Source organism: Mustela nigripes, chromosome 1 (genome assembly GCF_022355385.1).
Source record: "Mustela nigripes isolate SB6536 chromosome 1, MUSNIG.SB6536, whole genome shotgun sequence".
Lineage (NCBI taxonomy): Eukaryota > Metazoa > Chordata > Mammalia > Carnivora > Mustelidae > Mustela > Mustela nigripes.
Genome location: NC_081557.1, coordinates 36,583,620 through 36,609,696, shown reverse-complemented (window position 1 = coordinate 36,609,696; position 26,077 = coordinate 36,583,620). Strand labels below are relative to the sequence as shown.

Here is a 26,077-nt window from a genome sequence, read left to right as displayed (position 1 = left end):
CATGACCCTAAGATCACAATGAGATGAAACAAAGAGCTGGACACCGAATCGACTGTGCCACCCAGGTACCCTAATATTGGTAAATTCTATTTTCATAGTTTATCAAGTCATTCAAATCTTCAAACTTCTTTGCGTTGAGTTATGTAAGTTAAATTCAAATGATTGTTAAGATTCTGTTTCTGTGATTATTTACCCTCATCATTTCATATTTTGAGTATTTATTCTGTCTCCTTTTTCCTTGATTAATAAAGTTGGCAAGTACTTAGCTTGCTTGTCTAATTCCAGAGTCAGCACACTTCTTTATATGGGGTGGATAGTAAGTATTTTAGGCTTTGTAGGCCAAAATATTATGTTGGTACTTATAGAACAGGAGTGAAAATTTTCTATAAAATTTTTATTGATAACATTCAAAATATAATAATAATTAAGTACTGAAAAGATAATATTGATTCACTAATGAGAAAAGAGGCATTCTTTTCTGGGAGATAAAATTTTGCTTAATTAGGGTTCAAAGTTCAAGTTTCTTATCATCAAAACATTACAAATGTTCATCTGTTAATGTTCATCTGTAATAAGATTTACAGATTTCATATTTGAAAGTGCCTTTTCACAAAGATGGGTACTGTCAAATACTGATATCAATCCATGAGCATCTGGTTTTAATTGAATATATTAATTACTGGGAAAGCATTGTTTTGAATCCTATTAAATTCTTCAATATTTGCCTTTTTTACCTTGTCATTACCAGACTAATCCCCTGCAATTGGAAGTTAGATGGAAGCTCTTTGATCACATAGTTAAATAAATTTTGAAATATGGAAATTTCCTTTCCATTTGCATTCAGGTCTGAAAAAGTGCTGCTGGAACTTTAGTTTGAGCTCACAAACATATCTGCTGTAAAAATGTGTGGGAATGAAGGCCTCATTTCTCATTTTAACTTCTTTTTAAAAAGATTTTATTTATTTATTTATTTATTTATTTATTAGAGATCTCAAGTAGACAGACAGGCAGGCAGAGAGAGAAGAAGGGGAACAGGCTCCCCTGAGCAGAGAGCCAGATGCGGGGCTCGATCCCAGGACCTTGGGATCATGACCTGAGCTGAAGGCAGAGGCCTTAACCCACTGAGTCACCCAGGCACCCCTCATTTTAACTTTTGACAGCACAAGAAGTATATAAAATAGCTTGATGTTAAATTGACACTTGAACAACACAGGTTTGGACTGAGCGGATCCACTTACATGCAGATTTTTAAGCTACAGTACTGTGAATGTATTTTCTTCTTCTTCTTCTTCTTCTTTTTTTTAAAGACAGAGAGTGCATTTAAATAAGGAGGGAGGGGCTGCTTCTGACCTTCAGGGTGTCGGTACCAGCGCCATGGCGCCCTCCAGGAAGTTCTTCGTCGGGGGGAACTGGAAGATGAACGGGCGGAAGAAGAACCTGGGAGAGCTCATCACCACTCTGAACGCAGCCAAGGTGCCGGCCGACACCGAAGTGGTTTGTGCACCCCCCACCGCCTACATCGACTTTGCCAGGCAGAAGCTGGACGCCAAGATTGCTGTGGCTGCACAGAACTGCTACAAAGTGACGAACGGGGCCTTCACTGGGGAGATCAGCCCTGGCATGATCAAAGACTGTGGAGCCACGTGGGTAGTCCTGGGGCACTCGGAAAGAAGGCACGTCTTTGGGGAGTCAGATGAGCTGATTGGACAGAAAGTGGCCCATGCCCTGGCAGAGGGACTTGGAGTAATTGCCTGCATTGGGGAGAAGCTAGATGAGAGGGAAGCTGGCATCACTGAGAAGGTCGTTTTCGAGCAAACCAAGGTCATCGCAGTTAATGTGAAAGACTGGAGCAAGGTTGTCCTGGCCTATGAGCCTGTATGGGCCATTGGGACTGGCAAGACTGCGACACCCCAACAGGCCCAGGAAGTACACGAAAAGCTCCGCAGATAGCTTAAGTCCAACGTCTCTGACGCCGTGGCTCGGAACACCCGTATCATTTATGGAGGTTCTGTGACTGGAGCAACCTGCAAGGAGCTGGCGAGCCAGCCTGAAGTGGATGGCTTCCTCGTGGGCGGGGCTTCCCTCAAGCCAGAGTTTGTAGATATCATCAATGCCAAACAATAAGCCCCCCCTCCCTCCCCCAGCCGTCTTCCCTGTTCTTCTACTAAGCCAGGGACTAGATAGCCCAGCAGCTCAGTAACAGTGCTCCTCCCCCACCCCCCACCCCACACATGCTTCTGATGATGTCGCCCCCTTTGTGGACAAGTATACCTCTTAATGTTTACACCTTCCCCTGTAATGGCTGGGACCAGGCCAATCCCTTCTCCACGTAACAAACAATTGGAACGAAACAGGTCACCAAGGTGGCTTCTCCATGGCTGAAAGATGGAAGGGGTGGCATTTGTTCATGGGCCCCCTCAGACCCCAGTGAGGGCAGGAGAGAGAAGCCATCCTCGTCTCCCATCTCGCTCCCTGAGGCCAGGGGCTGAGAGAACGCCCTGTCCTTCGCCCAGAGGCGCTGCTCTCTCCCATGATGCCAGCGCCTGTGTGTGTTGTGTATGTGAGCAATCCCACGTGTGAGGGGGGCAATAAACACCTGGCACTGAAAAAAAAAATAAAATAAAATAAATAAGGAGGGAGGGGCAGAGGGAAAGGGAGAGAGAATATTAAGCAGGGTCCATGCCCAGTGCTGAGCCCAACAAGGGGCTCAATCTCACCTGACCCTGAGATCATGATCTGAGCTGAAATAGAGTCAGATGCTTAACAGACTGACTCAAGCACCCCTCTTATGATTTTTTTTTAAGATTTTATTTATTTGACAGAGAGATCACAACTAGGCAGAGAGGCAGGCAGAGAGGCAGGGGGAAGCAGGCTCCCTGCTGAGCAGAGAGCCTGATGCGGGGCTGGATTCCAGGACCCTGAAATCATTACCTGAGTTGAAGGCAGAGGCTTAACCCACGGAGCTACCCAAGTGCCCCTTACGATTTTCTTAATAACATTTTTTTCTCTGATTTACTGCAAGAATACAGTATATAATATACATAACATAGTATTAATCGACTATTTTATGTTATCAGTAAGGCTTCTAGTCAAGAGTAGGCTATTAGTTTTTTTGGGAAATCAAAAGTTATGCCCAGATTTTCAACTGCACAGGGGTTAGTGCCCCTAAGTCTTGCATTGTTCAAGGTCAACTATACTATGCTTCAAAGTGTTATTAGGTTGTTGAAGCAACTTCACCTCAGGATGTTTCCTATGCAAGTACTATTTTGCCACATAATTTTAGGTTAAACTCATTAAGAACAATCAAATCTGCTGTAAAAGCTAGTGTCTAAAGCCATTCAGTATCTGGTAACAGTGGCTGACAGTGGTTGTTCTTATTCAGAAAAATTTCACTTTTGGTCCTGAGCTAAAAAGCTTGCCATAAAATGTTATCCCTGCTAAGTCACTGAATTGTGGCTTGGTAGAGCAAGTCAGGACAGGCAGCTTCTATTTCTGAGAAAAATTCACAAAACTAATGATGGTAAAGGCCATCAGAATAAATGAAGCTTCCTGTTAACAACACCAGTTTTGTAATGCATGACAGATTCACGTATTTTGTGCAAAGTACCTGCTGATAAGCCACAATTTGTCTGTGCCCTTTTTGTGAATTAGTGTTTTTTCCTCTTCTTGGAAAATATCCTCTCCTGCAGTTGTTCCAATGCAGACCAGTCACCCAGGCTAAATTTTTGGTCAAATTTGGCATAGATTTCTTGAATAAACAACTGAACAGTATGAGTAACATGTGTTTATTCATCAAGAGCCTGGAAAATCACTCAAAATCATCTGTATTGTTTTTAATTGACTATCAACCTTGCTCCAATGTCCTCAGCTCTGAGCCACTGTTCTCACTGAACAACTAGGAGTCTTATTACATTTTGTTTTCTGGACACATTTCTTTGGCTGCTTCAATTAAATACAATTAATTCACAAGTAATAAATGTCTTTCTCTGCTTGGATAACAAATGAGCCACTCAGAAACTCACTTTGATTGCAGCTTCATTTTCATTTTTCAGGAAGAAATTGTTAGACTGTTAGATATCATTAAAAATACCTAATTTTTCTTACTGTTGCTGTCCTATGTGAGGGATATGGTGGGGAGTGCTTAGTGTGGTAGTGTCAAAGCAGACTGTATTCTTTTGGCAGAGCTACAGTGTTATTCCATTATAAACATCAAGTTTTGTGACCTAATTTGGTGAAAATAATCCATACTCCACTATCCTAAAAGCATGACATTTAAAATCCACTTTTCTCTCTCTTCTTGTTTTTGTTTGATGTGATGCGTATGCACTGGTAAAAAAATTACATTTAAGTTTAAGGTTTTTAAATAAAACGCTACAACATGTAGATATGCACAGAGTTGGGAATGCTGCCATGTTCTAACTACATCACTGACGTGCAGTGTGTCGAGCAGCATGTAAAGGGATAAGACATGAGAGTGCCACATACACTTTCTGTCACACTACTCAATTCTGCCATCACTGCACAAAACGCTGCTGTAGGGAATATATTTTTAAAAATGAGTGTTTCTGCATTCCAATGTAACTAGGAACACTCAATTTGAAATTCAGAAAATTTCCACGTGTCATAAAGTATTTTTTCAACCACTTAAAAATGTAAAAGCCATTCTGAGTTTGTAGGCCATACAAAACAGCCAAATTTTGACTGTAGGGTATAATTTGCTGCCTCTTGATCAAATGCAATGATTAAAAAAAAAAAAAAAAAAGACCTGGAGTGCCTGGGTGGTTCAGTCAGTTAAGTGTCTGTCTTCAGCTCAGGTTATGATCCGAGGGTCCTAGATTCAGCCCTAAGTCATGCTCCCTGCTCAGTTGGGAGTCTGCTCTTTCTTCTGCCCTCTCCTCTGCTCATGCTCTCTCTCTCTCTCAAATAAATAAATAGAATTTTTAAAAAATGATCCAACTTACTAGTTCTATTTCTCTAATGTCTAACTCATTAATTCCTGATTGTCAGGAATTCATAATTCCTTTCTTATGCTTTCCTTTGGTTTTCTATTTTTAAAAATACAGTATGCTTAATTCATTTTCAACATTCCATTCTTCACTGAAATAAGTATTTAGGACTATGAGTTTTCTTCCGAGGACTACGTTAGCTGGATTCCATCGATCCTGATATTCAGTTTTTATCATTTTCTAGAAATTCTGCAATTTTGGTTTGTTTTTCCCTTTTACCCAAAGTTTGTAATTTTTCTTAAAATTTCAAGATATATGGGATACCTGGGCAGCTCAGTTGGTTAAGCATTTGCCTTCGGCTCAGTGATGATCCCAGTGTCCTGGGATGGAGTCCTGCATCAGGCTCCCAGCTCAGTGGCGGTGGGGGAGGCTGCTTCTCCCTCTGCCTGCTGCTCCCCCTGCTTGTGTTCTCTCTGGCAAATAAATATAATCTTAAAAAAAAAAGAGAGAGAGGGAAAATAAAATTTCAAGGTATGGGGCAACTTCATTTTCTGACTTTATTTTTTTATTAATACCCATCCTTGTTGTATTATTTTCAGAGAATGAAATCTGTATTATTTATACTTCTCGAATTTATCAAAGTTCACTTTTCTCATCCACTGATAAAGTCAATTTTCATGACTGTTAGATGGCACTGGTAAAAATGGCATATTCTACTAATACATATTGAATTTGGTGTGTATTTGTCGGATCTACCACTGTACTGATTATGTAGTATGGGTCTTCTTTACTTCATTTTTCTTTTCTTTCTTTCTTTCTTTTTTTTTTTTGGTCCACATAATTTGCCTTAGGCTGAGAGAATTGAATTAGTCTCCTAGTATTAAGGTACTTCTACATATTTCTCCATGTAGCTCTTGTTTTTTGCTTTAAGAAAGATGCTATTATGTTATTAGGTACAATATTTATTCATAACTGTCATAACTTCCTTGAGAATTAGTCTTTAGGATTAGAAAGTGCATTTCTTTGTCTTGCTTATGTTTTCTGCTTTGAATTGTACCTTGTTTTATTAAGACCATGAGTCCTGTTTTCTTTTTATTTGCAAGTTGCCCTTGCCCACCCTTTTTTCACCTTTAATCTATTTTAGATGTTTCTTATGTACAGCACGATACAGAATTAGGTTTTGTCTGTGATCCAACCTGAACACCTTTTTATTTTAATAGAGGAGATACGCCTATTTACATTGCTTTCTGTGACTATTTGTAGAGACTTAGTTTAGTTCTCTCATATTTGCTCTTTACTAAAAAAAAGTAATTTTAGTTTTTTTAAGATATTATTTATTTGAGAGAGAGAGAGCATGAGAGGGGGGAGAGTCAGAGGGAGAAGCAGACTCCCCATGGAGCAGGGAGCCAGGTGGGACTTGATCCTAGGACTCCCAGATCATGACATGAGCTAAAGGCAGCTGCTTAACCAACTGAGGCACCCAGGTGCCCTAAAAAAAGTAATTTTAGTTTTAACATTTAGAAGGGTTTGTGATTTAGTGATTTTCTTTATACTTCCACCTTTCTGTAGTATCTTTGAATCCTGTGTCTTTGGACAGTATCTCCTTTTCTTTTATGAGCAACATTAGCTTGTACTTCCTCCATATCTTCCACTATCCAAGTTTAGGCAATGTTACTATCCTTTACTTTTGTACTCTTAAATATACTTAAAATTCTACTACTTGTCAGTTTTAAATTATTACCTTCGATTTGATTCTTATGATATAGGGGGCAATCAGGGAGCTTTATTCCACATTCTATCCTTTTTTTTTTTTTTTGTAGTTAGCTGTATTATTTCTTCACTGTCAAAGAGTAAAACATTTAGGTATTACTGTCACACTTATTCCCCTTTTGTTTTAGTCTTAGTTCTGTTGTTAAATGTGTTACATTCTTAATGCTAGCCATTTGCTGGCCTCTCCCCTGTAATTACTTGGCTGCTTGAAACTTGCCCTCACACCTGATTAACGGTTTGAATGATATAGCGTTTTAGGATCAAAATCAGACTGAACGAAGGGGCTGCCAATGTCGGGTACCAACCACTGTGTAGGAACACCATCATCTCTTGGCACAGGACTCCATTTATTTAGATTTTTACTTCAGCACTGGGGGCAAGTTCTATAGCTGCACAAGCAGGAACAGAAAGTAGAGTGAGGACAGGGCATCAGCTTGGTTTCTTTCCACTTTTTGTCCTCATGAGCTCCTCTCCTTATCAACTGATTTTCAGCTATGGAGAAAAAGCTCCCATCTCTACTTCAGCCTTGGACTATATATGGTCTTGTCTGTAGTTCTTCCAATATTACTCCATTTGCCTTCCATCTTTTAGAACTTGGAAGTATATAATTCCCTAATATTGTCCTCCAACCCCATTCTCAAAGACTTTATCCCCTTTTCTATCCTTACCGTTATTTCAATGGCATTTGAGGAGAAGTATGCTCAGCTGCGATTTTGAATAGGAAGTTAGATTTCCAACATTCTTGGCTCAGTGAATGACTGATGAGAAAGAAGGCATTTTCACTACAGTAGATCCATAGCCTGTTACTACATAATTCCCCAAAATAAATATTTTCCATTATGGATTACTTACTAATTCATGTTAGTTTATATTTTTCTGGGCACCTGGGTGGCTCAGTTGAGTGCCTGCCTTTGGCTTAGGCTGTGATCTCACAGTATTGGGATCGAGTCCCATGTCGGGCTCCCTCCTCAGCAGGGAGTCTGCTTCTCCCTCTCCTCCCTGCTCTTGCTCTCTCTTGTGATCTCTTTCTCTCAAATAAATAAAATCAAATAAATAAAATCAAAATTTTTTTTTTGTTTTTCCAAAAATTCAGTATTTTATTTCTACCACAGTTACTTGGCTCCAAACAGTCAACAGTTGACACTATATAAAAACCAACCTTACAATAAACTGTAAAGCGTAGTAAAAATCATTTGGAGTAAAAATATGGGATGAAGAACATGCCTTTGTAATGAATTAGGGAAATCACTTCCCCTACCTATCTGAACCCCTATTTCTTGGCTACAACATGAGTACAGTAAGTGAGATTAAAGCTCTTTTACCTTTACAAGTTAAAAATCTACATTTTGTAAAAGATTTTTGTCAGGTTGGTATTAACTTCAGTAAGAAAAATTAGAACATTCCTTTAGGTAATTTCTAACAGTAAAGAAAATAAATAGCATGTTCTTTATTCTCTGTAGATTTATGAAGGTCTTAATCATCCTAGAAAAAAAACAGTGATAGTATTCAAGAGCAAAATAAGACCTCCTTAACTTGGATTATAATCTATTCCAGTTCACTAAATTCTTTGCTCAGACCACAAGCTTACAGAAACCCCAGTCTATAGAGTTCAACCTAAGCATTTATAGGAGAAATGACAGTAAGTAGGAGGCCCGGGGATGACAGATTTGCTGTGTCAAAGTAAAAGCAAAGAACAAACAGTAATCTGAATGACCAAAATTGTCAAGAGTCAGGGAAGCAAGTGGGAAAGTTGCTTGGCTTAGCAAAAGGTTAGAGGGCAGTGAGTTAGATATCATAATTAGTCTGCTAGTCAGGAGTTTCCTCTTCTCCTCATAACTCTCCTTATTTTTGTTTAGGTAACTATACTGCCCCAATGTAGCACATGTACTTTGCAGGAAGCCAACTCCATCCATGGCTCTAGTAGTCAGGCCTAAGTGAACCATAATCCCACTCAAAAGACATAGGTTTAGAAGATGAGCACGTAACTTAGTTAGGACCTAAGGGACACAAAAAACAGTTTTGGGAGAATATCGAAAAAGCTCCCTCACTCCCCCAGAAACAATCCAAGCTCAGACTCAACAAGGAGGTAAAGCACATGTACTTCCGCAAGTCAGTCTTAAGATAAAGCTGAGACCATCTGGGAGGCAAAAATGAGGGATGTGAACAAGAGATCCTTGACGATCTATCCTATGACCTACATGCTCATACCTACTCTCAAACTGCCAAACTACCGCCTAATTTCTCCTTTATCATTCAAGTAAATTTGCCCAGGACTTTTTCCTCTTGCAACCAGAAACATCTTAATATATCAGAGATGCAAAGACTACTGATTCATCACACAGAAACTTGAAAATATTAAAGTTAAATTCATATTCTTAATAGAAGTCATTGTTAAGTGCATTTACTCTAAGGCTGTAACTATTCATGAGCCAAGTTACAAGAGCAGAAATCCTTGATGTATAACATTAGAAGAAATCACGTTACAACAACTATAAATGGGTGAATATACATAGCAGTTTGAGCAGGACAGTCACAGTTCACGCTTATTTTCCTGGCATCATTACTACTAGAAGCCCACCATCCTCAAATATCCCAATGTACACATTTACTCGGGCTCTAAAGCATGTTTTTTGGATTTGTACAGTATTCTCTTCAGAAAAATAACAGTAACCCAAGGAAATGGCTGGAGACCTTTAAAAGGTAAAACGATTCCAGCTTTAAAAGCTGTGATGGTTTAGAAAAAAAAATGGTACTAGGAAAAATGTCTGTGCCTATAAAGAATAATTACTTTTGGAATATCATTTTTTATTATAATTAAATTACTGTGATTTCCTTTTACTGACTTGTGGTAGGATGAATACCCAGGTCACAGGGACCCTCATTTGTAATAAGAACAAGGTAATTCTTAGGCAGACATAATAGGGAGCAAGATTTGAAAGCACTGGCAGTTTCTTATATACATAGATATTTCCTCTATTATCTGCCACTATGTCTAAAATATCTTTGTACTCCAAACTAATTTATTTAGGTTCTAATTTCTTTAGTCCTCTATTAAACTGGACTCCTACCACACTACCCATTAATGATAATATCTTATCAGAAGGGAACTGGCATTGGCATTTGGAAGCAAAGCCCCCTGGACAAGAGCAAGATGGAGTCAAGAAACGAAAAAGGGTACCAGGTGCTCAGAGCACCCATGGCCCGGCTTTCTTAAGCAACATCTGTCATTTGCATGTTTGTTTTCCTCCACAGATAATTCCACCTTAGAAGTCACAAAAGCTTGGAAAAAACCACAGCTAATGCTTATTATTGCTTTAGTACTATTTTCAAACACATGTCTGTGTTCATTTGGCTTTGTGATGCTGTGACTTTTTGTCCAAACACACACACACTGATTAGATAAACAAGGTTCAGGGCTAAAAGGCAACCAGATAACATTGTCCCACAAGATGTCCATGCACTTTCAGCGTCTTTCTGCACAGATGAGGTAGGGCTGGGGTTGCAATGTCATGCCTAATCTGGGCTTCAGATCGGGAACCAGCCCGTGTGGGAAATGCACATGAAACCGCTGGAGCAATGCTGTGAAAAACAGGAACATCTCCAACCGAGCCAGCTGCTCTCCAAGGCAATGCCTTTTCCCTAAACAGAAAAGAACAGACATAATTTTTAAAAATCCATAGTATTTACCAAAATTTACATCTACTATATGGGTACCATTCAGGAAATCTGGTATTTAAAAGAAAGTTAGAGGCAGTTATGCTTATTAAAAGGAAAAACAACTGGCACTTCAGCTCCCAGAGCCCATTTCTTTACCTTCGCTTATATCATGGACTTCTGTAAGCTTATTAATCCCCCTCCACACTTGCCTTGCACGCTGCAACACAGCCCACGATATGCCATGAAAGATCATATCTCAAGCGTGCCATTTTGTTCTATAGACCAGAAGTGCATTTCATTTCAAATGACTAAAAGTGAACCCTTTCCCAATGAAAGGAAGAGTTTCCAGTCCGTCTTCCATGTGTCTTGTGGTCCATGTACTTTTTCACCACAGAAGCAATATTTTTGGAGATGACGTACAATAAACGAGGAGCCAAGAAAGCTATGTTTCAGTTGCACTTCAAATTCTGATGTCATTTCTTCCCCCGTGTCTCAGTTTCTCAAGCTACCTGTTAGTGACTTCTAGCTCTACAGGTTTTGATTACAAGCCAAAATCCACAAGCAAAAAAGTTTCAGAAGAAGCCAGACCTTCTCAACACTTTCTTTCTAGTTACTGAAGTAACTGTTGAGTAGAAACTGGTGTTAATGACCTCTAATTATACCAATCTCTCCTGCAAGAATCACTGCTGTATTTTCAGAGTTGGAATCTTTACTTCTACAACAGAATGCTTCTGATTAAGATGTCATACATCATTAATCATCATTATCCTCTGTCCTAAAGTTGTATCCCTGTGAAAGTTCTCTTACCTAGGGAAAAAGGAACCAAAGCCTCCTTCTTGGCAAAATATCCACTGCTGTCCAGAAATCGCTCAGGAGAGAATATTTCTGGGTTTCTCCAGTACTTTTCATCAAAATGGACAGAATAAAGGTTGGTAATTACTGTTGTGCCTTTAGGAATGGAATAACCACGTACAACTGCATCTTCAGAGGTTGCATGGAAAATCCCTAATGGCACGATATTACAGAATCTTAAAACTTCATGCAAAACTGCCTCCGTATAAGGCATTTTGCTTTTGTCATCCCAAGAAGGTGTCTCAGTGGGTCCCATAATTAAATCGATCTCTTTCTGAACTTGTCCTGTCAGAGAAAAGTGTTCAAGTTATTATGCAATTCTTAGAATTCTATCCAAAGTCATTTCCCTTTGGATAATCTATAATAAGTCAACAAGGTCTGGTGACAGCTAAATTCAGATTTTTCACTATCTGGGAGTTCTATTTGAAAATATGCTATATATTGTGTGCCACCAGAAACCAATGTTCTGAGTATCTCTGTTGTGAAAAACACACTAAAAGTGATAAAAATAAAAATTAAATAAATCTACAATTGGAATAACATCACTCTCGGCAACGGAAATAATGAAACATAAAACTTGAATTAAAAAAAAAAAAAAAAAGCAGGGTTCAGGCCCCAGCTCTGCCACTCCAGGGCCTGAGCTTGGGCAAATCAGCTACTTAGCCTCTCCTTTCCTTTATAAACAAGCATAATAAGACCTATCTCTGAGGTTCTTACATGACTTGAGAGAACAGATATAAAACTCTTTAGAACTATGAAATATTTTTCTTCTTGGCTAGCACAGCAGAAATTCCTAAATAAAATGTTTTATACATAGATAGCCAAAGGCTCTAAAACATTGTGTGAGCCCTAGATGTAGGACAGCCCTGCAGTCAAGAGGACCCTCACCTTGAATGTTAGGATAAAGGGCCATGAAAAGAATTGCCCACCGTAGCACATTGGTTGTAGTTTCAGTTCCAGCAATGATGAGTTCACCCACAGAAAAAATGAGGTTTTCTTTGGAGAAAGTACATGATGGGTCATTTTTACCTTGATCCATCTCATCTAAATAAGCATCGACAAAATGCTGAGGTGACTGAGGCTTTCTGTTGATGGAAGCTTTTTCAGTAAGTCTGGAGAGAAAATCATAGACCACAGCTGCATTTCTAAACAGCTGGTGATGTTTTCCAAAAGGGAAGATGCCAATCCATGGAAAGGCATTATACAGGAAGACTGAGGCACTGGCAGCCAGTTCCACATTTTCACTAAATAACTCAATCATGCGCTGAAAATCAGTGTCTTCATAAGTGAATCGTTCTCCAAAAATGATCAGATTGGTTATGTTTGAAACAGCATTGGTTATTAACTGTTTAAAGTCAAAAGGTCTACCTTTGTATGTTTCAATAACATCAATAAAAAATTTGGTTTCTTCTAGGATTTTAGACTCAAAAGACTTTTGGCCATATCCGAAATAGCGGAAGCTATTTACAGCTAATTTTCTGTGATCAACCCATCCTCGGCCATATCTGGAATTGAGTAAGCCTGGGGGGGGGGGAGGAAAAAAGAATTAAAAAAACTTTATCATTCCTACATTCCTGTATCGAACACCTGAAAATGCTACAGAATAAAAAAGGATGGTTAGTCATGCTTCTCCAAATCTTTCTCTAAAACTAAAACGAGACCTTGTTCCCTGCCACAGAATATTGTCAACAGATAAAGCTTGCCTACTTTTTATCCGGGGATAGGCAGAAAAGACCTGTAATTCTCCCACCACAAGAAACTAGACAGTCCTGTGTAATTCATCCTGGATGAACTAAACCCAGTGACTTTATTATCGAACTATTACAATAAGTCTTATCTACAAAAGAAAAACCACTGCGTGTATCTTAGACTAAGAAAACAACTGAAAATCATCCTTATAGAATCAGAAATTTTCTGTTTCTGTTTCTAGATTTTAGAAGACAGATTTTCTCCCATTAAAGGCATATGCTACTACCAAGGTAACCCTGGGAGAGGCTAAGGAAGCCTGGATGAGGTGTCAGTGTGGTGGAAATACTCAAGGCAAAAGGAGGATACTATGAATTGAGTGTCTGTGTCCCCACAAAATTAACTAAATAGGTGAAAATAAACATACCTCCCATTTTTGTCATCTTCATGAATAAAGGAAGGCATGGTCTGTCTGCAAAAATCTCACTTTGGTGAACAAGGCATTCCTTCACTACATCATAGCCATTTAAAACCACAGCTGATATACCTCCGAGATCTAAACTGAAGATCTTTGAGAAGAAAAGAAAAACAACATTTAAATAACAAAATGGAGAAATGGAGAAATAAACTATGGAAATCCACAAGTGCTAAGCCCAGTTTTCCCAGTATTTGTTACTTCCCTGAAAATGGCAGGATGTACTATTCAACTGACAATTTCTGAGCGCCTTCTGTCTACAAGGCATAGTAACCATGATGATTTCATTACCCGGTCAGTGCCTGAAAACATAATCTTATAAATGGTATAAGGAAGAGAGTACTGGGCTCAGAAAGCCTGGATTCTAGTTTAAGCTTTGTCATTAAACAAATATAGGAACCTGGGCAGAACCCTTTCTGGGCTTCAGGGCAGCTGCAGGAAATATGATACTTGCTTTGGATGCTCTTTTTTAAAAAAAAATATTTTATTTATTTATTTGACAGAGAGAGAGATCACAAGTAGGCAGAGAGGCAGGCAGGAAGAGAGGGGGAAGCAGGCTCCCCACCGAGCAAAGAACCTGATGCGGGGCTCCATCCCAGGACCCTGAGACCACGACCCGAGCCGAAGGCAGAGGCTTTACCCACTGAGCCACCCAGGCGCCCCGCTTTGGATTCTCTTAAGATTCATTCCAACTCAATGCATTCAGTGAGATCTAGGAATCTCTTTTTATTTCCAAGATAAGTGAGGAAGCAGCATCATCTCTATATTATTCATTACTCCAGGCTTAGATAGGGGAGGAGGTTACCTGAGAGATAACTTTGAAGTATAAATGTATTACAATAAGGCTCATTTTATTTGGGTCCCTGACTTTCGTGAAGTTAACAGAGATGGCCCCAAAAGGAATCTGATCTTGGAGAAAAGGCATTTACCACATAGGCACAGGCAGATGCCCCTCAGCTAAGGGGAAGGCAAGACAGAATATCCATCCTGGAGCTTCTCATGCGCTTCACCTCAGGTTCACTTACAACGGAACACCTCCTGTAGTCTACTCCAGCTAGTCCAATGAGCGAACAATACTACTTATCAGTGCAGTGCAAAGATTCTCTCAAGGTCTGGCTGAAAGCTTTTTAGGGCCAAAATACTAAGTCAACCCTCATCTCTGTGCAAATAAGTTAGAGGAGTTTTAACTACGGTTTATACTAGTTTGGGGGAAAAAATCCCAAAAAGGAAGTTTAATGGGAAACAGGAAGTTCAGCAGAAGTAATGACAGGAAAAAAATTGTGGTGAAGACCCCCAAGTAGGAACAGAAGCACCCGCTGAACAAGAGTCTTTGGCATAGGGAAAGGCTCTGCCAACCAAGCAGTAGAAATGTCCAGAACTTTGGGGAAGTAGCATGGACTACGTGTGACAAGCAGTGGCATTAGTCAAAAGTGGTAGTGTAAGAGTTTCAGTGCCAACAGAATGGCTACCAGCTGAGCAAAAGTGGGACTCTTTCAGTTCCCAAAGCAGTAATGGAATGGTCTTAAAGTCATTTCCCAGAAGTGTAATTTTAACAGATATAAAGGGAAAATGCCTCCTCCTGTGTCTCCTATAATCTCAACACTCTACTTCAACTCTCTGACACCAGCTGTGTGGGTTTTCCACACCTCAGCAATTCTGGGACACCAGCTAGGTATCCTAGAATTTAACTCAGTTCTGACACTATCTACCCAGGGATTGTTCAGAGCCCACAAGTTAAGGGTTCAGTCCCTCAGGACTGCTCCCTGTCCCCACTTCAGACGCCATTAGCAAGTCCAGGTGCTTCTGACCAACAGGCTATAAATCAGAGGTTCCCACGACTTCCTCCTTGGGTCCCCTTAATATCCTAGAGTGATTCAGAGAATTCAGGGAAAGCATTACTAGACTAATGGTTTATTACAGCAGGACACAAATCAGGAACAGCCGTATGGAAGATATGCATAGGGAAGGTATGGGGAAAGGGGACTGGAGTGTCCAGGTTCTGCCCAGGCATGCTTTCTATCCTCTGCTCACCTCTACCCATTCACCAACATGGAAGCTCTCTGAACTCTCTAATTCAGAGGTTTTTATGGATGTTTATTAGCTACGCAAAATTAACTACATCATGGGTCATGGTAACTGATTCATCTTCCAGCCTCTCTCCCTTTCCCAGAGGTAGTAGGGGTATGACTGAGAGTTCGAACCCTCTAATCGTGATTGGCTCTCCTGGCAATAAACTCCCATTTTAGGGACTGTCCAAAAAGTACCTCATTAGCATAAACTCAGGTGTGGTTGAAGAGGGTTTGTCATGAATAACAAGACACCTTTATTAGTTTCAACATTTAGGAAATTCCAAGGGAAGAAACAAAAACCAAGTATGTATTTCTTATAATAAATCACAAGTATCACAGCAGGAAAGGATAGCATTAGTGAACAGGCAGTTAGTTGTTCCAATGCAGGAAAAAAACAGACGGATGGTTTCACAAGAATGGTAGAAGACCCCGTGGGTTGAAAGCTGTGTTAACATGGAGCAAAAACAAACAGGAGAGTCATATTGCAGGGGGAAGCTACCAGGTATGGACACTGGATTACAAAGACCAAGGAGGAGCCATGGCTTGAGAAAGCTGTTATACAATCTACCTTCACTCAAATATTTGGTCCCCTATTTGAGGGTAAAACTGGGGAAACTGTCATTTGAAGTAGCATCTATTCTAGTATATGCTGTCTTCAAGGACTTTCAGTAAAGGTTTTTTTTTTTTTTTTTTTAAAGATTTTATTTATTTATTTGAGTGACAGAGATGACAAGTAGGCAGAGAGGCAGGCAGAGAGAGAGGAGGAAGCAAGCTCCCCGCCGAGCAGAGAGCCCGATGCGGGGCTCGATCCCAGGACCCTGAGATCATGACCCAAGCCGAAGGCAGAGGCTTTAACCCACTGAGCCACCCAGGCACCCCTCAGTAAAGGTTTGTGAAACACTTTCTTTCCCTTCTAGAAGTCAGTCTGTGGTCATCAAGTTTCTTCCCCCTCCTGCAAACCAGCTCTGCCCACAATTTTTCAGTGTCTCGGTAATGAGCACTCCATCCAGCCTTCCAGCTGTTCAGGAGCCAAACTGCCTGTGTTGACTCTATTTTTCTCCCAACCCCGCAGCACTGCTTCAAATCCCATTCCTCCTATTTTCAGAATATATGCAGGAGACGGCAATTTCTTACCCTTCCATCCCTGACACTCGGATCCACGCCACCTTCATTTTCCCCCAGGTTATCACAACAGCCTCTCAACTTGTTTCTTTATAAGTGATTCTCAACACGACATCCTCCTGTTTCAGGGCCTTTGTATGTGTTCTTTTGGCCTGGAATGTTCTTTCCCCAGTTATTTCTAGACTTTGCTCCTTCATTTCCTTTAAGGCTTTGCTCAAATGTCTTCTTTGTGGTGAGGCCTGCTCTACCCCCAGTTAAAACTCTACCTCTTAGCCTTCTCCCTCTCCTCCCACCTAATTTAGCTGACTTCACACGCTGTACTCTGATGTATTATAGATTCACCTATTCTATTTATATTGTCCATCTTCTCCTCGCCCACCTCGGCACCCAAGAGAACGTAAGCTACACTAGGACAGGGATTTTTACTACTGTTTTGTTTACTATATATCTTCGCACCTAGGACAGTATGTAGCAGATGCTGGTAACTGATAACTGTATGTTGAATATGGAGACATACATCTAAGTATACTATTACAGACTTGCTAGTAAGAGAGGGATGAGAAAAGAGCCATTGATGAAAACTGATAAACGATTGTCTCCCACTTTTCAACCTTTGCTTGGGCTGTTTTCTCACTTGAAATGCCTCCCTTCACTGCCATACTGTCGACCATACCAAGTCTTTAGGAAACATCCTCTATGAAGCCTTTCTTGGTGTACTCTCCTTCTTTTTATTCTGGGGATGCAAGACTGTTTCAATACTCAAAAATCAATCCAAGTGATGCACCACATAAACAAAAAGAAAGATAAAAATAATACGATCAGGGGTGTTGGGTGGCTCAGTCATTAAACCTCTGCCTTTTGTGATCAGGTCATGATCCCAGGGTCCTGGGATCAAGCCCTGCATGCAGCTCCCTGCTCAGTGGGAAGCCTGCTTCTCCCTCTCCCACTCCCCCTGCTTGTGCTCCCTCTCTGGCTATGTCTGTCAAATAAATAAAATCTTAAAAAAATATATATGATCATTTCAATAGATGCAGAAAAAGCATTTGAAAAAATTCAACATCCATTCGCAATGAAACTTCTCAACAAAGTGGGTTTAGAGGGAATATACCTTAATATAATACAGACCATATATGACAAACCCACAGCTAACATCACACATAATGGTGAAAAACTGAGAGTTTTTCCTTTAAGATCAGGAACAAGACAAGGATGTCCACTATCACCACTTTCATTCAACATAGAACTGGTAGTCCTAGCCACAGCAATCAAACAAGAAAAATAATAAAAGGCACCAAAATTGGTAAGAAAGAAGTAAAACTATTTGTAGATGACATGATACCATATATGGAAAACCCTAAAGACTTCACCAAAATGGTATCAGAAGTAACAAGTGAATAAGTAAAGTTGTAGACCACAAAATCAATATACAGAAATCTGGGGCACCTGGGTGACTCAGTGGGTTAAATAAAGCCTCTGCCTCCGGCTCAGGTCATGATCTCAGGGTCCTGGGATGGAGCCCTGCATCGGGATCTCTGCTCAGCAGGGAGCCTGCTTCCTCCTCTCTCTCTCAGCCTGCCTCTCTGCCTCCTTGTGATCTCCCTCTCTCTGTCAAATAAATAAATAAAATCTTTAAAAAAAATACAGAAATCTGTTGCATTGCCATAACTAATAACAAAGTAGCAGAAAAAGAAATTAATAAATCAATTCCATTTATGATAGCACCAAAAATAATAAAATATCCAAGAATAAATTTAACCAAGGGGGTGAAAAACCTGTACTCTGAAATCTATAAAACACTAATAAAAAAATTGAAGATGACACAAATGGAAAGATATTCCATGTTCATGGATTAGAAGAACCAATATTTTTAAAATGTCCAAACTATCCAAAACAGTCTAAAGATTTATGAATTCCTATCAAAATACAAAGAGCCTTTTTCACAGAACTAGAAATTCTAGAACAAATAATCCTAAAATTGGTATGGAACCATAAAAGATCCTGAAAAGCCACAGCAATCTTGAAAAAGAAAAACAAAACTGGTGATATTGTAATCCCAGACAGATATCAAGATATACTACAAAGATATAATAATCAAAATACTATGATCCTGGCACAACAACAGACACACAGATTACTGGAACAGAAAAGAGAGCATAGAAATAAACTGCCGATTATATAGTCAATTAATCTACAGCAAAGGGAAAAAGAATGTGCAATGGAGAAAAGACAGTCTCTTCAACAAATGGTGCTGGGAAAACTGGACCAATACATGTAAAGAATGAAACTGGATGGCTTTCTTATACCATATATAAAAATAAACTCTAAATGGATTAAAGACCTAAATGTGAGTCGTGAAACTACAAAAATCCTAAAAGAGAAGATAGAGAGTAATCTCCTGGTCATTTCCCTTAGCAATTTATTTATGGATAGGTTTCCTCAGGCAAGGGAAACAAAAGCAAAAATAAACTATTGGGACTACACCAAAAGAAAAGTTTTTACACAGCAAAGGAAACCAATAAAAAAACAAAAACAGCAACAGCAACAAAAAACTGAAAAGGCAACCTACTGAATAGGAGATGGTATCTGCAAATGATATATCCAAAAAGAGTTTGATATCCAAAATATATAAAGAAATTATACAACTCAACACGAGAAAAACAATCCAACTAGAAATGCGCAGAGGACCTGAATAGGCATTTTTCCAAAGAAGACATACACATATCATATGACACATGAAAAGATGCTCAACATCACTAATCAACAGGGAAATGCACATCAAAGCCACAATAAGCTATCACCTTATACCTGTCAGAATGGCTAGTATCTGGGGTGCCTGGGTGGATCAGTCCCTCCTTGTGATCTCAGGTCTTGATTTCAAGGCTGTGAGTTCAAGCCCCAAGTGGCTCCACGCTGGGCATGGGGCCTACTTAAAAAAAAAAAAAAAAATGGCTGGTATCAAAAAGAAGAAATAATGAGTGTTGGCAAAGATGTGGAGAAAAAGGTTCCCTTGTACACTGTTGGTGAGAAAGTAAATTGCAGCCACTGCAAAAACGGCATGGAGGTGCCTCAAAAAATTAAAATTCAACATAGTATAGAGGGGCACTTGGGTGGCTCAGTTAGTTATGTCTGACTCCTGGTTTTGACTTACACAGTGACCTCAGGAATAACTCTGTGCTCAGGCGGAAGTCTGCTTCCTCTCTCCTTTTGCCCCTCCCCCAACTTGTGTGGGCCCATGTGCCCGCTCTCTCTCTCTCTCTCTCTAAAATAATCTTTAAAAAAATAGCATACAATTCAGTAATTCCACTACTGGGTATTTGTCTAAAGAAACTGAAAACACTATTTCAAAAAGATACATGCACTGCTGTGTTTATTACAGCATTAATAAGTACAATAGCCAATGTACGGAACCAATGTAAATGTCCATCAATACATGAATGTATGAAGAAGATGGAATATAGGGGCACCTGGGTGGCTCAGTGGGCTAAGTTTCTTCCTTCGGCTCAGGTCATAATTCCAGGGTCCTGGAATTGAGCCCTGCATTGGGCTCTCTGCTCAGCAGGGAGCCTGCTTCCCCACCTCTCTCTGACTGCCTACTTGTGATCTTTGTCAAACAAATAAATAAAAACTTTTAAAAAAAAGATGAAATATAATGTATACATACACAATGGAGTATTACTCAGCCTTAAAAAAGATGACAACATGAATGGACACAGAGGCTATTATGCTAAGTGAAGTAAATCCTACAGAAAAAGACAAATACCATATGATTTCGCTTATATGTAAAATCTAAAAACAAAACAAACAAAAGCAGAAACAGACTCATAAATACAGAGAACTGGTGGTTGCCAGAGGAGAGAGGATGGGTGGGTGGACAAAAGGGATAAAGGTGAGCGGGAGGTACAATGCTTCAGTTATGGAATAAGTCATGGGAATAAAGTGTACAGCACAGGGAATATAAGAAAAACAATTTCCTATTCTGCAAGACAGCATTTTACATAATTGGTTTAAAGATACTTTTTACGTTATAGGTCTAATAAATTCTTTTGCAATTAATAACCAAGAACATGTGAGTAGCAGTTTACTGGTTCTAATTATTATCATTACTCATGAGGAAAAATTAAAATTCAGAGAAAAGTTGAGTTTTACCTGACAAGAGGACTCAACTTCTAGTCTCATGCTTCCACACTTTAGAATCCTCTCTAGGATATTATGAGAATATTATGGTACCAACATGCCAGAGATCATATACATTCAATGGCAATCACAGAAATCCATTCATTCCTAGAGCACTGGAAGGTTGACAATAAAATGTAAGAATTATATACATCTGCTTTACATAAGACTACTTTCCCTTTTACAATGTCAACCGTTAGAGAGGTGCAGAAACCTAGGATAATTCCTATAAACACTGGTTTAAATAAAGACTTAAGCCCCAACCTGAAATTCCACAACTGGTATTGGTAAACAGCAACACTATATTATTCCTTCAAAGCATGCACAATTTGTGATCGATATTTAGAGGCGCGTGCTCTCCCCGGGCTCCAGCTCCCTAACATCAGGCAGTGTCTGCCTTCCTCACTGCACCCTCAGCACCTGGCAGAGCCTGGCTTGTTTGCTGCACAGGCGTGAAGGCACGAATGGATTCCATACCGAACAGGTGAGCTCAGCCAGCGCCAATGCTCTGGAAACTTCTGTCTCCTTCTGAGGTCACGACACGCTTCCCATCACACGCTGGAGTTCTGGCCTTCTGCTCTGCAGGGAGCAGCGGCCCGGCTGTGTGCAAGTCCCTCGGCATTTCTGTGCTGCACTTTGCTTCTCTGCAAAGGCCGGAGGTAGGTCGGCGGGACTGCTGTGAGTTTAGGTCAGGGCACCTTGGAAGGGAGGCTGGCCCGCCGGCAGCGCAGTCCCAGTGTTTGCTCTGAGGATGCTCCTGGCCAGTCAGGCCCACACTGCTCACTGCGCACCAATTTTTACTCATTAATTCATTTGCTCTTTCATACTTATTTTCCAGAGCCTATCTTGGCCTGGGGCCTTCTCCTGTGCTTTCTAAGACCCACAGTAGACGCCTAGACCAGCCATCCTTAGATTAACATTAATCTGGACCTAGAACTTGGATATCTCATTTTCACGAGAAGCCGCGGGTAGAACCGCACACACGTCTAGCACCCACCAGCCAACCAATAAAAAAAAAAAAACAAAAAAACCCACAAGCAAACGAACCACCACACCCCGAATAGCCCGGGGCCCCACTGCGCAGGTGCAGAGCACAAGCTTGGCGCCCTCGGGACCCGGGACCCACGGCGCAGGCGCGGGAGCACTGCCACAAACTCCCGCTCTGATCCCGCTAGGCGTCGGAAGGGTGGAGGTCCTGGCTGGGCGGGGTTCCCCTGGCGGGGCGCGGCCTCCGGTGGGACTCCTACCCACCCCGACTCCGGAAACCCGTTTCCGTCCAAGTCGCTAGTACGCGGAAGGGGCGTCTCGACAGGAAGGGCCCGGGAGCGGCCGTCAAGCTCCCGCCTGAGGAAGGCCCGGGCCCTCCCAACCCGCAGCCCGTGGGGCTGTACCTCGCCGTATATCTGGCTCTGCTTTCTCATGTAGACGTGGGGAAGCTCGCCGGAGGCGGCCAGTGAGTAGATGTTGCCGATAAATGGCAGCCCCGACGGCCCGGGGGGGAAGCCAGTCGGCCGCCTCTGCTTCAGCAGCTGGCGGATCCCCAGCGCGAAGAGCAGCAGGAAAAGGGCGCCTCCGAGCGCCGCGGCGCATGCCGCAGCACCCGGAGGGTTCCACATAGCCCGGCCGGGGGCTGGGGCTACCAACCCCGCCACCTTGGACCAGGCTCGCCCTCCTGCCCCGCCGCATTCCTATTGGTCGGACACCCCCCCCAGGTCCCTCCCCCATTCCCCGGCCATTGGTTGGCCGCCCGGGACAGCGGCTCCTCTTTCTGCGGGGCTCAGAGTCTAGGCGCAAGAGGCGGGTCCTACCCTTTGGATCTGGGCGTGGCTCCAGGCGAGGTGGAACGTGGGGGCCTTTTCCAGGGTGTTAACTCAGAGCTTGTGGAATGCTGCACAACTTCGGTCTTTGGGGTAGAAGGATCCTTCTTCCCTTGACCCCAGCTCTTTGGAGGTGAATTTTTAGGAACTCTTAAATTTTTAAGAGTGAAAAAACTGCATAGGTTATCAGAACTCAGTCCTGAACTAAACCTGCCGATCTTGAGAATTAACACTTGAGAACTGACTCATCAATAATAAAAAAAAGTTATCTGTGCTTTTTTACTCATTTGTTCATTTTACGCATTGATTTTTTTGTATGTGTTACTCCTAAGAATTCTGATTTCACAACATTCAGGTAACCTGAGTTAATCGTGTATCTTTTCACGCCTTTCTGGTCTTCCCAAACTGGTTACTTCTTGGCAATCACAGAGGACTCAGTAATCTGCCCTTACTTAGGGATGGTACTTGTGTAGGAAACAGGCAGAAGGAAATGTAGACAAAATTAAATGTCCTTATAACCTGCAGCCCATTGACAAATACTTTAGGCAGGCAGAGTATAACATTGTTCCAGGACGCTCCAAACTGTCCTAATGTGAATGCCTTTCTAGACAGAAGAATAACCTTGGCTTGACAAATAGCAAAGTCTCAGGTATTCAACATGAACATCCTTTTGGAACTTCCCTTATATTTACTTCCTCCAGCCCCAAAGTATATAATCAGTTGCTCCTCCCAATTCACTGGTGCAGTAGCTCTGTATGCCCAAGGGTCTTGTCCCTGTGCTTTAATAAAATCATCTTTTCAAGAATTCTTTCTTGGCCATCATCTCCGGACCCCAACAACACTACTCCAAACACTCATCATTTGGTGCTGGAACATGGGGCTTGAGTCTTTTCATCTGGACTCTGAGCCATGGTGCCAACTTGGTGAGTACTTTCCTCTCCCTTGACTCTCATTCCAGGGGTTTTTCGAGGAGTATGGTCTTATTGCAAAACTTTTGTGTTGATTGCTCAGGCTGCAATCATTTAGCTGTGGGTACTCTATGGGGAGAAGCCTGCCTGCCTTCTGGCTGGTAGTAACCTGGCCTGAATGGTAATAAGACCCAGAAACTTGATGCCCTCTCTTTATTCCTGTCCTTATACAAAATTCTGTCTTGGACATGGGATGACCACGTCAGTCACAGGATGGCTGCCAATCTTAAGACTCCTGTGTGAGTTTTCCTCTTCTTTGTCTGTTGTGATCTTCTCCACATCTGTGGTCTAGGCACTTCTGGCTACAAGACCCTTACTGGGAGTCAGCCAAAACCTGTACCCGACTGAATTATAACCCAGTGGGGGTCTATTTCCTAGCAAAGCTGGCTATAAAGACCTAATGTGTTGGAATTGTCGCCTGGATCATGATGGATTTCTATCTTTACTGTTCTCTGGCAATGTTCTCTGCTAACTACTTAAGTCACAACATTGGGAAATTTCCTCTTCTAAAACTCTTCTTAGTGTTTTCCATGGATTAAAAATAGTGAGTTCTTTGTGGTCTTCACTTCAGGGCTGGACCTTCACAGTGAGTCAAACTCATGTTCCATATGCCAGCGCCCATTGTAGTCTAAAATGTGATGGGGAGGCGGGGTGTGCGGGGGCAGGCCTCCCTCCTACAGGACCTTTACAGCTGGTGGTGATCTTAGAGATTTTGTTTGAGGGATGCTTCCTGATGCTTTGACACTCAGAACCTCTGACCTCCCCTGCGAATGGGGGACTACCCATGAGTTGGCAGAGGGATTTTCTTGGTAAAGGACCGTCTCTTTTCAGTTCACAGGAACTCTCTCTTGGGATGACTTTCAACCTACAGGAAACAATTCAGATTGCAAGATTTAAGGAAAGAAAATCTGTGTCTGCTCATCTGTCCAAGCTGACAGACTTTAGGAATGGGAGGCCTCTTCTTCTGTACTCTCGGCTTTTATCTGCCTTTCCCTCCCCACCTAATTCTGCACCACCTTGGTCGCAGGTGGTGCGACCAAGGTCGCAGCTGGTTCTTACTCCATCTGGGTGCCCCTGGCACCACTGGCTCCTCCTTCCCTCTCTGCAGAGAAGCGAAAAGCACCCCTTCGGACTTAACAGCATCCACTTCAGATTTCCTCACCAGTGTCCCCAGTAAAAAATGACAATAGGGAACAAATTGATTGACTTTTAATTGGACTTAGGTGGAACATAATTTGGTATTTAAAGTAACTGAAGGGCACATGGGTGGCTTAGTCTTTAAGCATCTGCCTTCAGCTCAGGTCACAATTCCAGGGTCCTGGGATTGAGTTCCACATCAGGCTCCCTGCTCAGCAGGAAGCCTGCTTCTCTCTCTCCTGCCTGCTAGCTAACTACTTGTGCGCTCTATCTCTTTGTTAAATAAATAAATAAAATGCTTTAAAAATAAATAAATAAATAAACCCAATTCCTTTAAAAGTACAGTGGTATAAGATTGAAATTCTAATTTTCTCTCTGTTCAAAAGACAAAGTTTTCTTGAATTGGTCTGTGCTTGATAAGAAAAAGTAAACAAAGTTTTTTCTCTTTTGTCTGCCTAGAAATCCAGTTTCTAGGTTTTGTCTCTGATCACTTGGTTAAAACTTCTCAATATTAAATGAGCTAAGTTTTGGGGCGCCTGGGTGGCTCAGTGGTTAAGCCGCTGCCTTCGGCTCAGGTCATGATCTCAGGGTCCTGGGATCGAGTTCCGCGTCCGGCTCTCTGCTCAGCAGGGAGCCTGCTTCCTCCTTTCTCTCTCTGCCTGCCTCTCCGTCTACTTGTGATTTCTCTCTGTCAAATAAATAAATAAAATCTTTAAAAAAAAAATGAGCTAAGTTTTGTTAATAACTATATAACCCTACATATTTGCCTTTGGAATCTCTTATTATAACGTTGGTGAAATGAATAAGTTTTGTAATGATCCGTAATCCTATTCAGCCATGTGTTATAACTTGGAGGTTTTATTTTTTTATTTTATTTTATTTTTTAAAGATCTTACTTATTTATTTGTCAGAGAGAGAACGAGCACAGGCAGGCAGAGGCAGACAGAGAGAGAGGGAGAAGCAGGCTCCCTGCTGAGCAAGGAGCCCGATGCGGGACTCGATCCCAGGACCCTGGGATCATGACCTGAGTCGAAGGCAGCCGCTTAACCAACTGAGCCACTCAGGTGTCCCAACTTGGAGGTTTTAAACAATCTTCCCAAGATCTAAATTGTAAATGAGGTCTCTTCACCCATAAGGCCTTTTTATTTGGTATATTAACCCTGTAAGCACTGTTAAACTAATCACAAGCCTTAGGTCGTATTGCTTGGATAAATGCTACAACTATCCTAGAGATGATATGCAATTCCTAATATTTTAATATGTTCTGGTATAAGGTCATCATTTAATATTCTTATTTTGAAGTGTGAAGTGTCACAAAATAACCAGACTTCCCTGACATTTATATTGTAACCTCTCATCAGATCTTCAACCATGTCCATTTTTTGTCTTTCTGTCATTTATAATT

General features: G+C 41.3%; 1 protein-coding gene and 1 pseudogene across 6 annotated transcripts; one reads left to right on the top strand and one right to left on the bottom strand.

Moving 5' to 3' along the window:
• The first annotated feature begins 1,315 nt into the window (after positions 1-1,315).
• Positions 1,316-2,124, top strand: LOC132022666 (triosephosphate isomerase-like; annotated as a pseudogene).
• A 6,947-nt stretch (positions 2,125-9,071) lies between these two features.
• On the bottom strand, positions 9,072-22,807 carry LOC132022625 (vitamin D 25-hydroxylase). 6 transcript variants are annotated; one of them, XM_059407886.1, is made up of 6 exons: positions 22,142-22,221; positions 20,724-20,866; positions 13,339-13,480; positions 12,114-12,746; positions 11,181-11,510; positions 9,072-10,355 (listed from the first exon to the last, which is right to left on the bottom strand). In XM_059407886.1, exons 2-6 carry the CDS (start codon positions 20,751-20,753, stop codon positions 10,180-10,182), a joined length of 1,311 nt encoding a protein of 436 aa, XP_059263869.1. In that variant the 5' UTR covers positions 20,754-20,866; positions 22,142-22,221; the 3' UTR covers positions 9,072-10,179. The 6 variants fall into 6 exon arrangements, with proteins under 6 accessions (XP_059263869.1, XP_059263873.1, XP_059263878.1 ...); XM_059407890.1 differs by lacking the exon at positions 20,724-20,866 and adding an exon at positions 19,383-19,503 and having other exon boundaries at positions 22,142-22,220; XM_059407895.1 differs by lacking the exon at positions 20,724-20,866 and adding an exon at positions 19,383-19,500 and having other exon boundaries at positions 22,142-22,211.
• Positions 22,808-26,077: the final 3,270 nt, after the last annotated feature.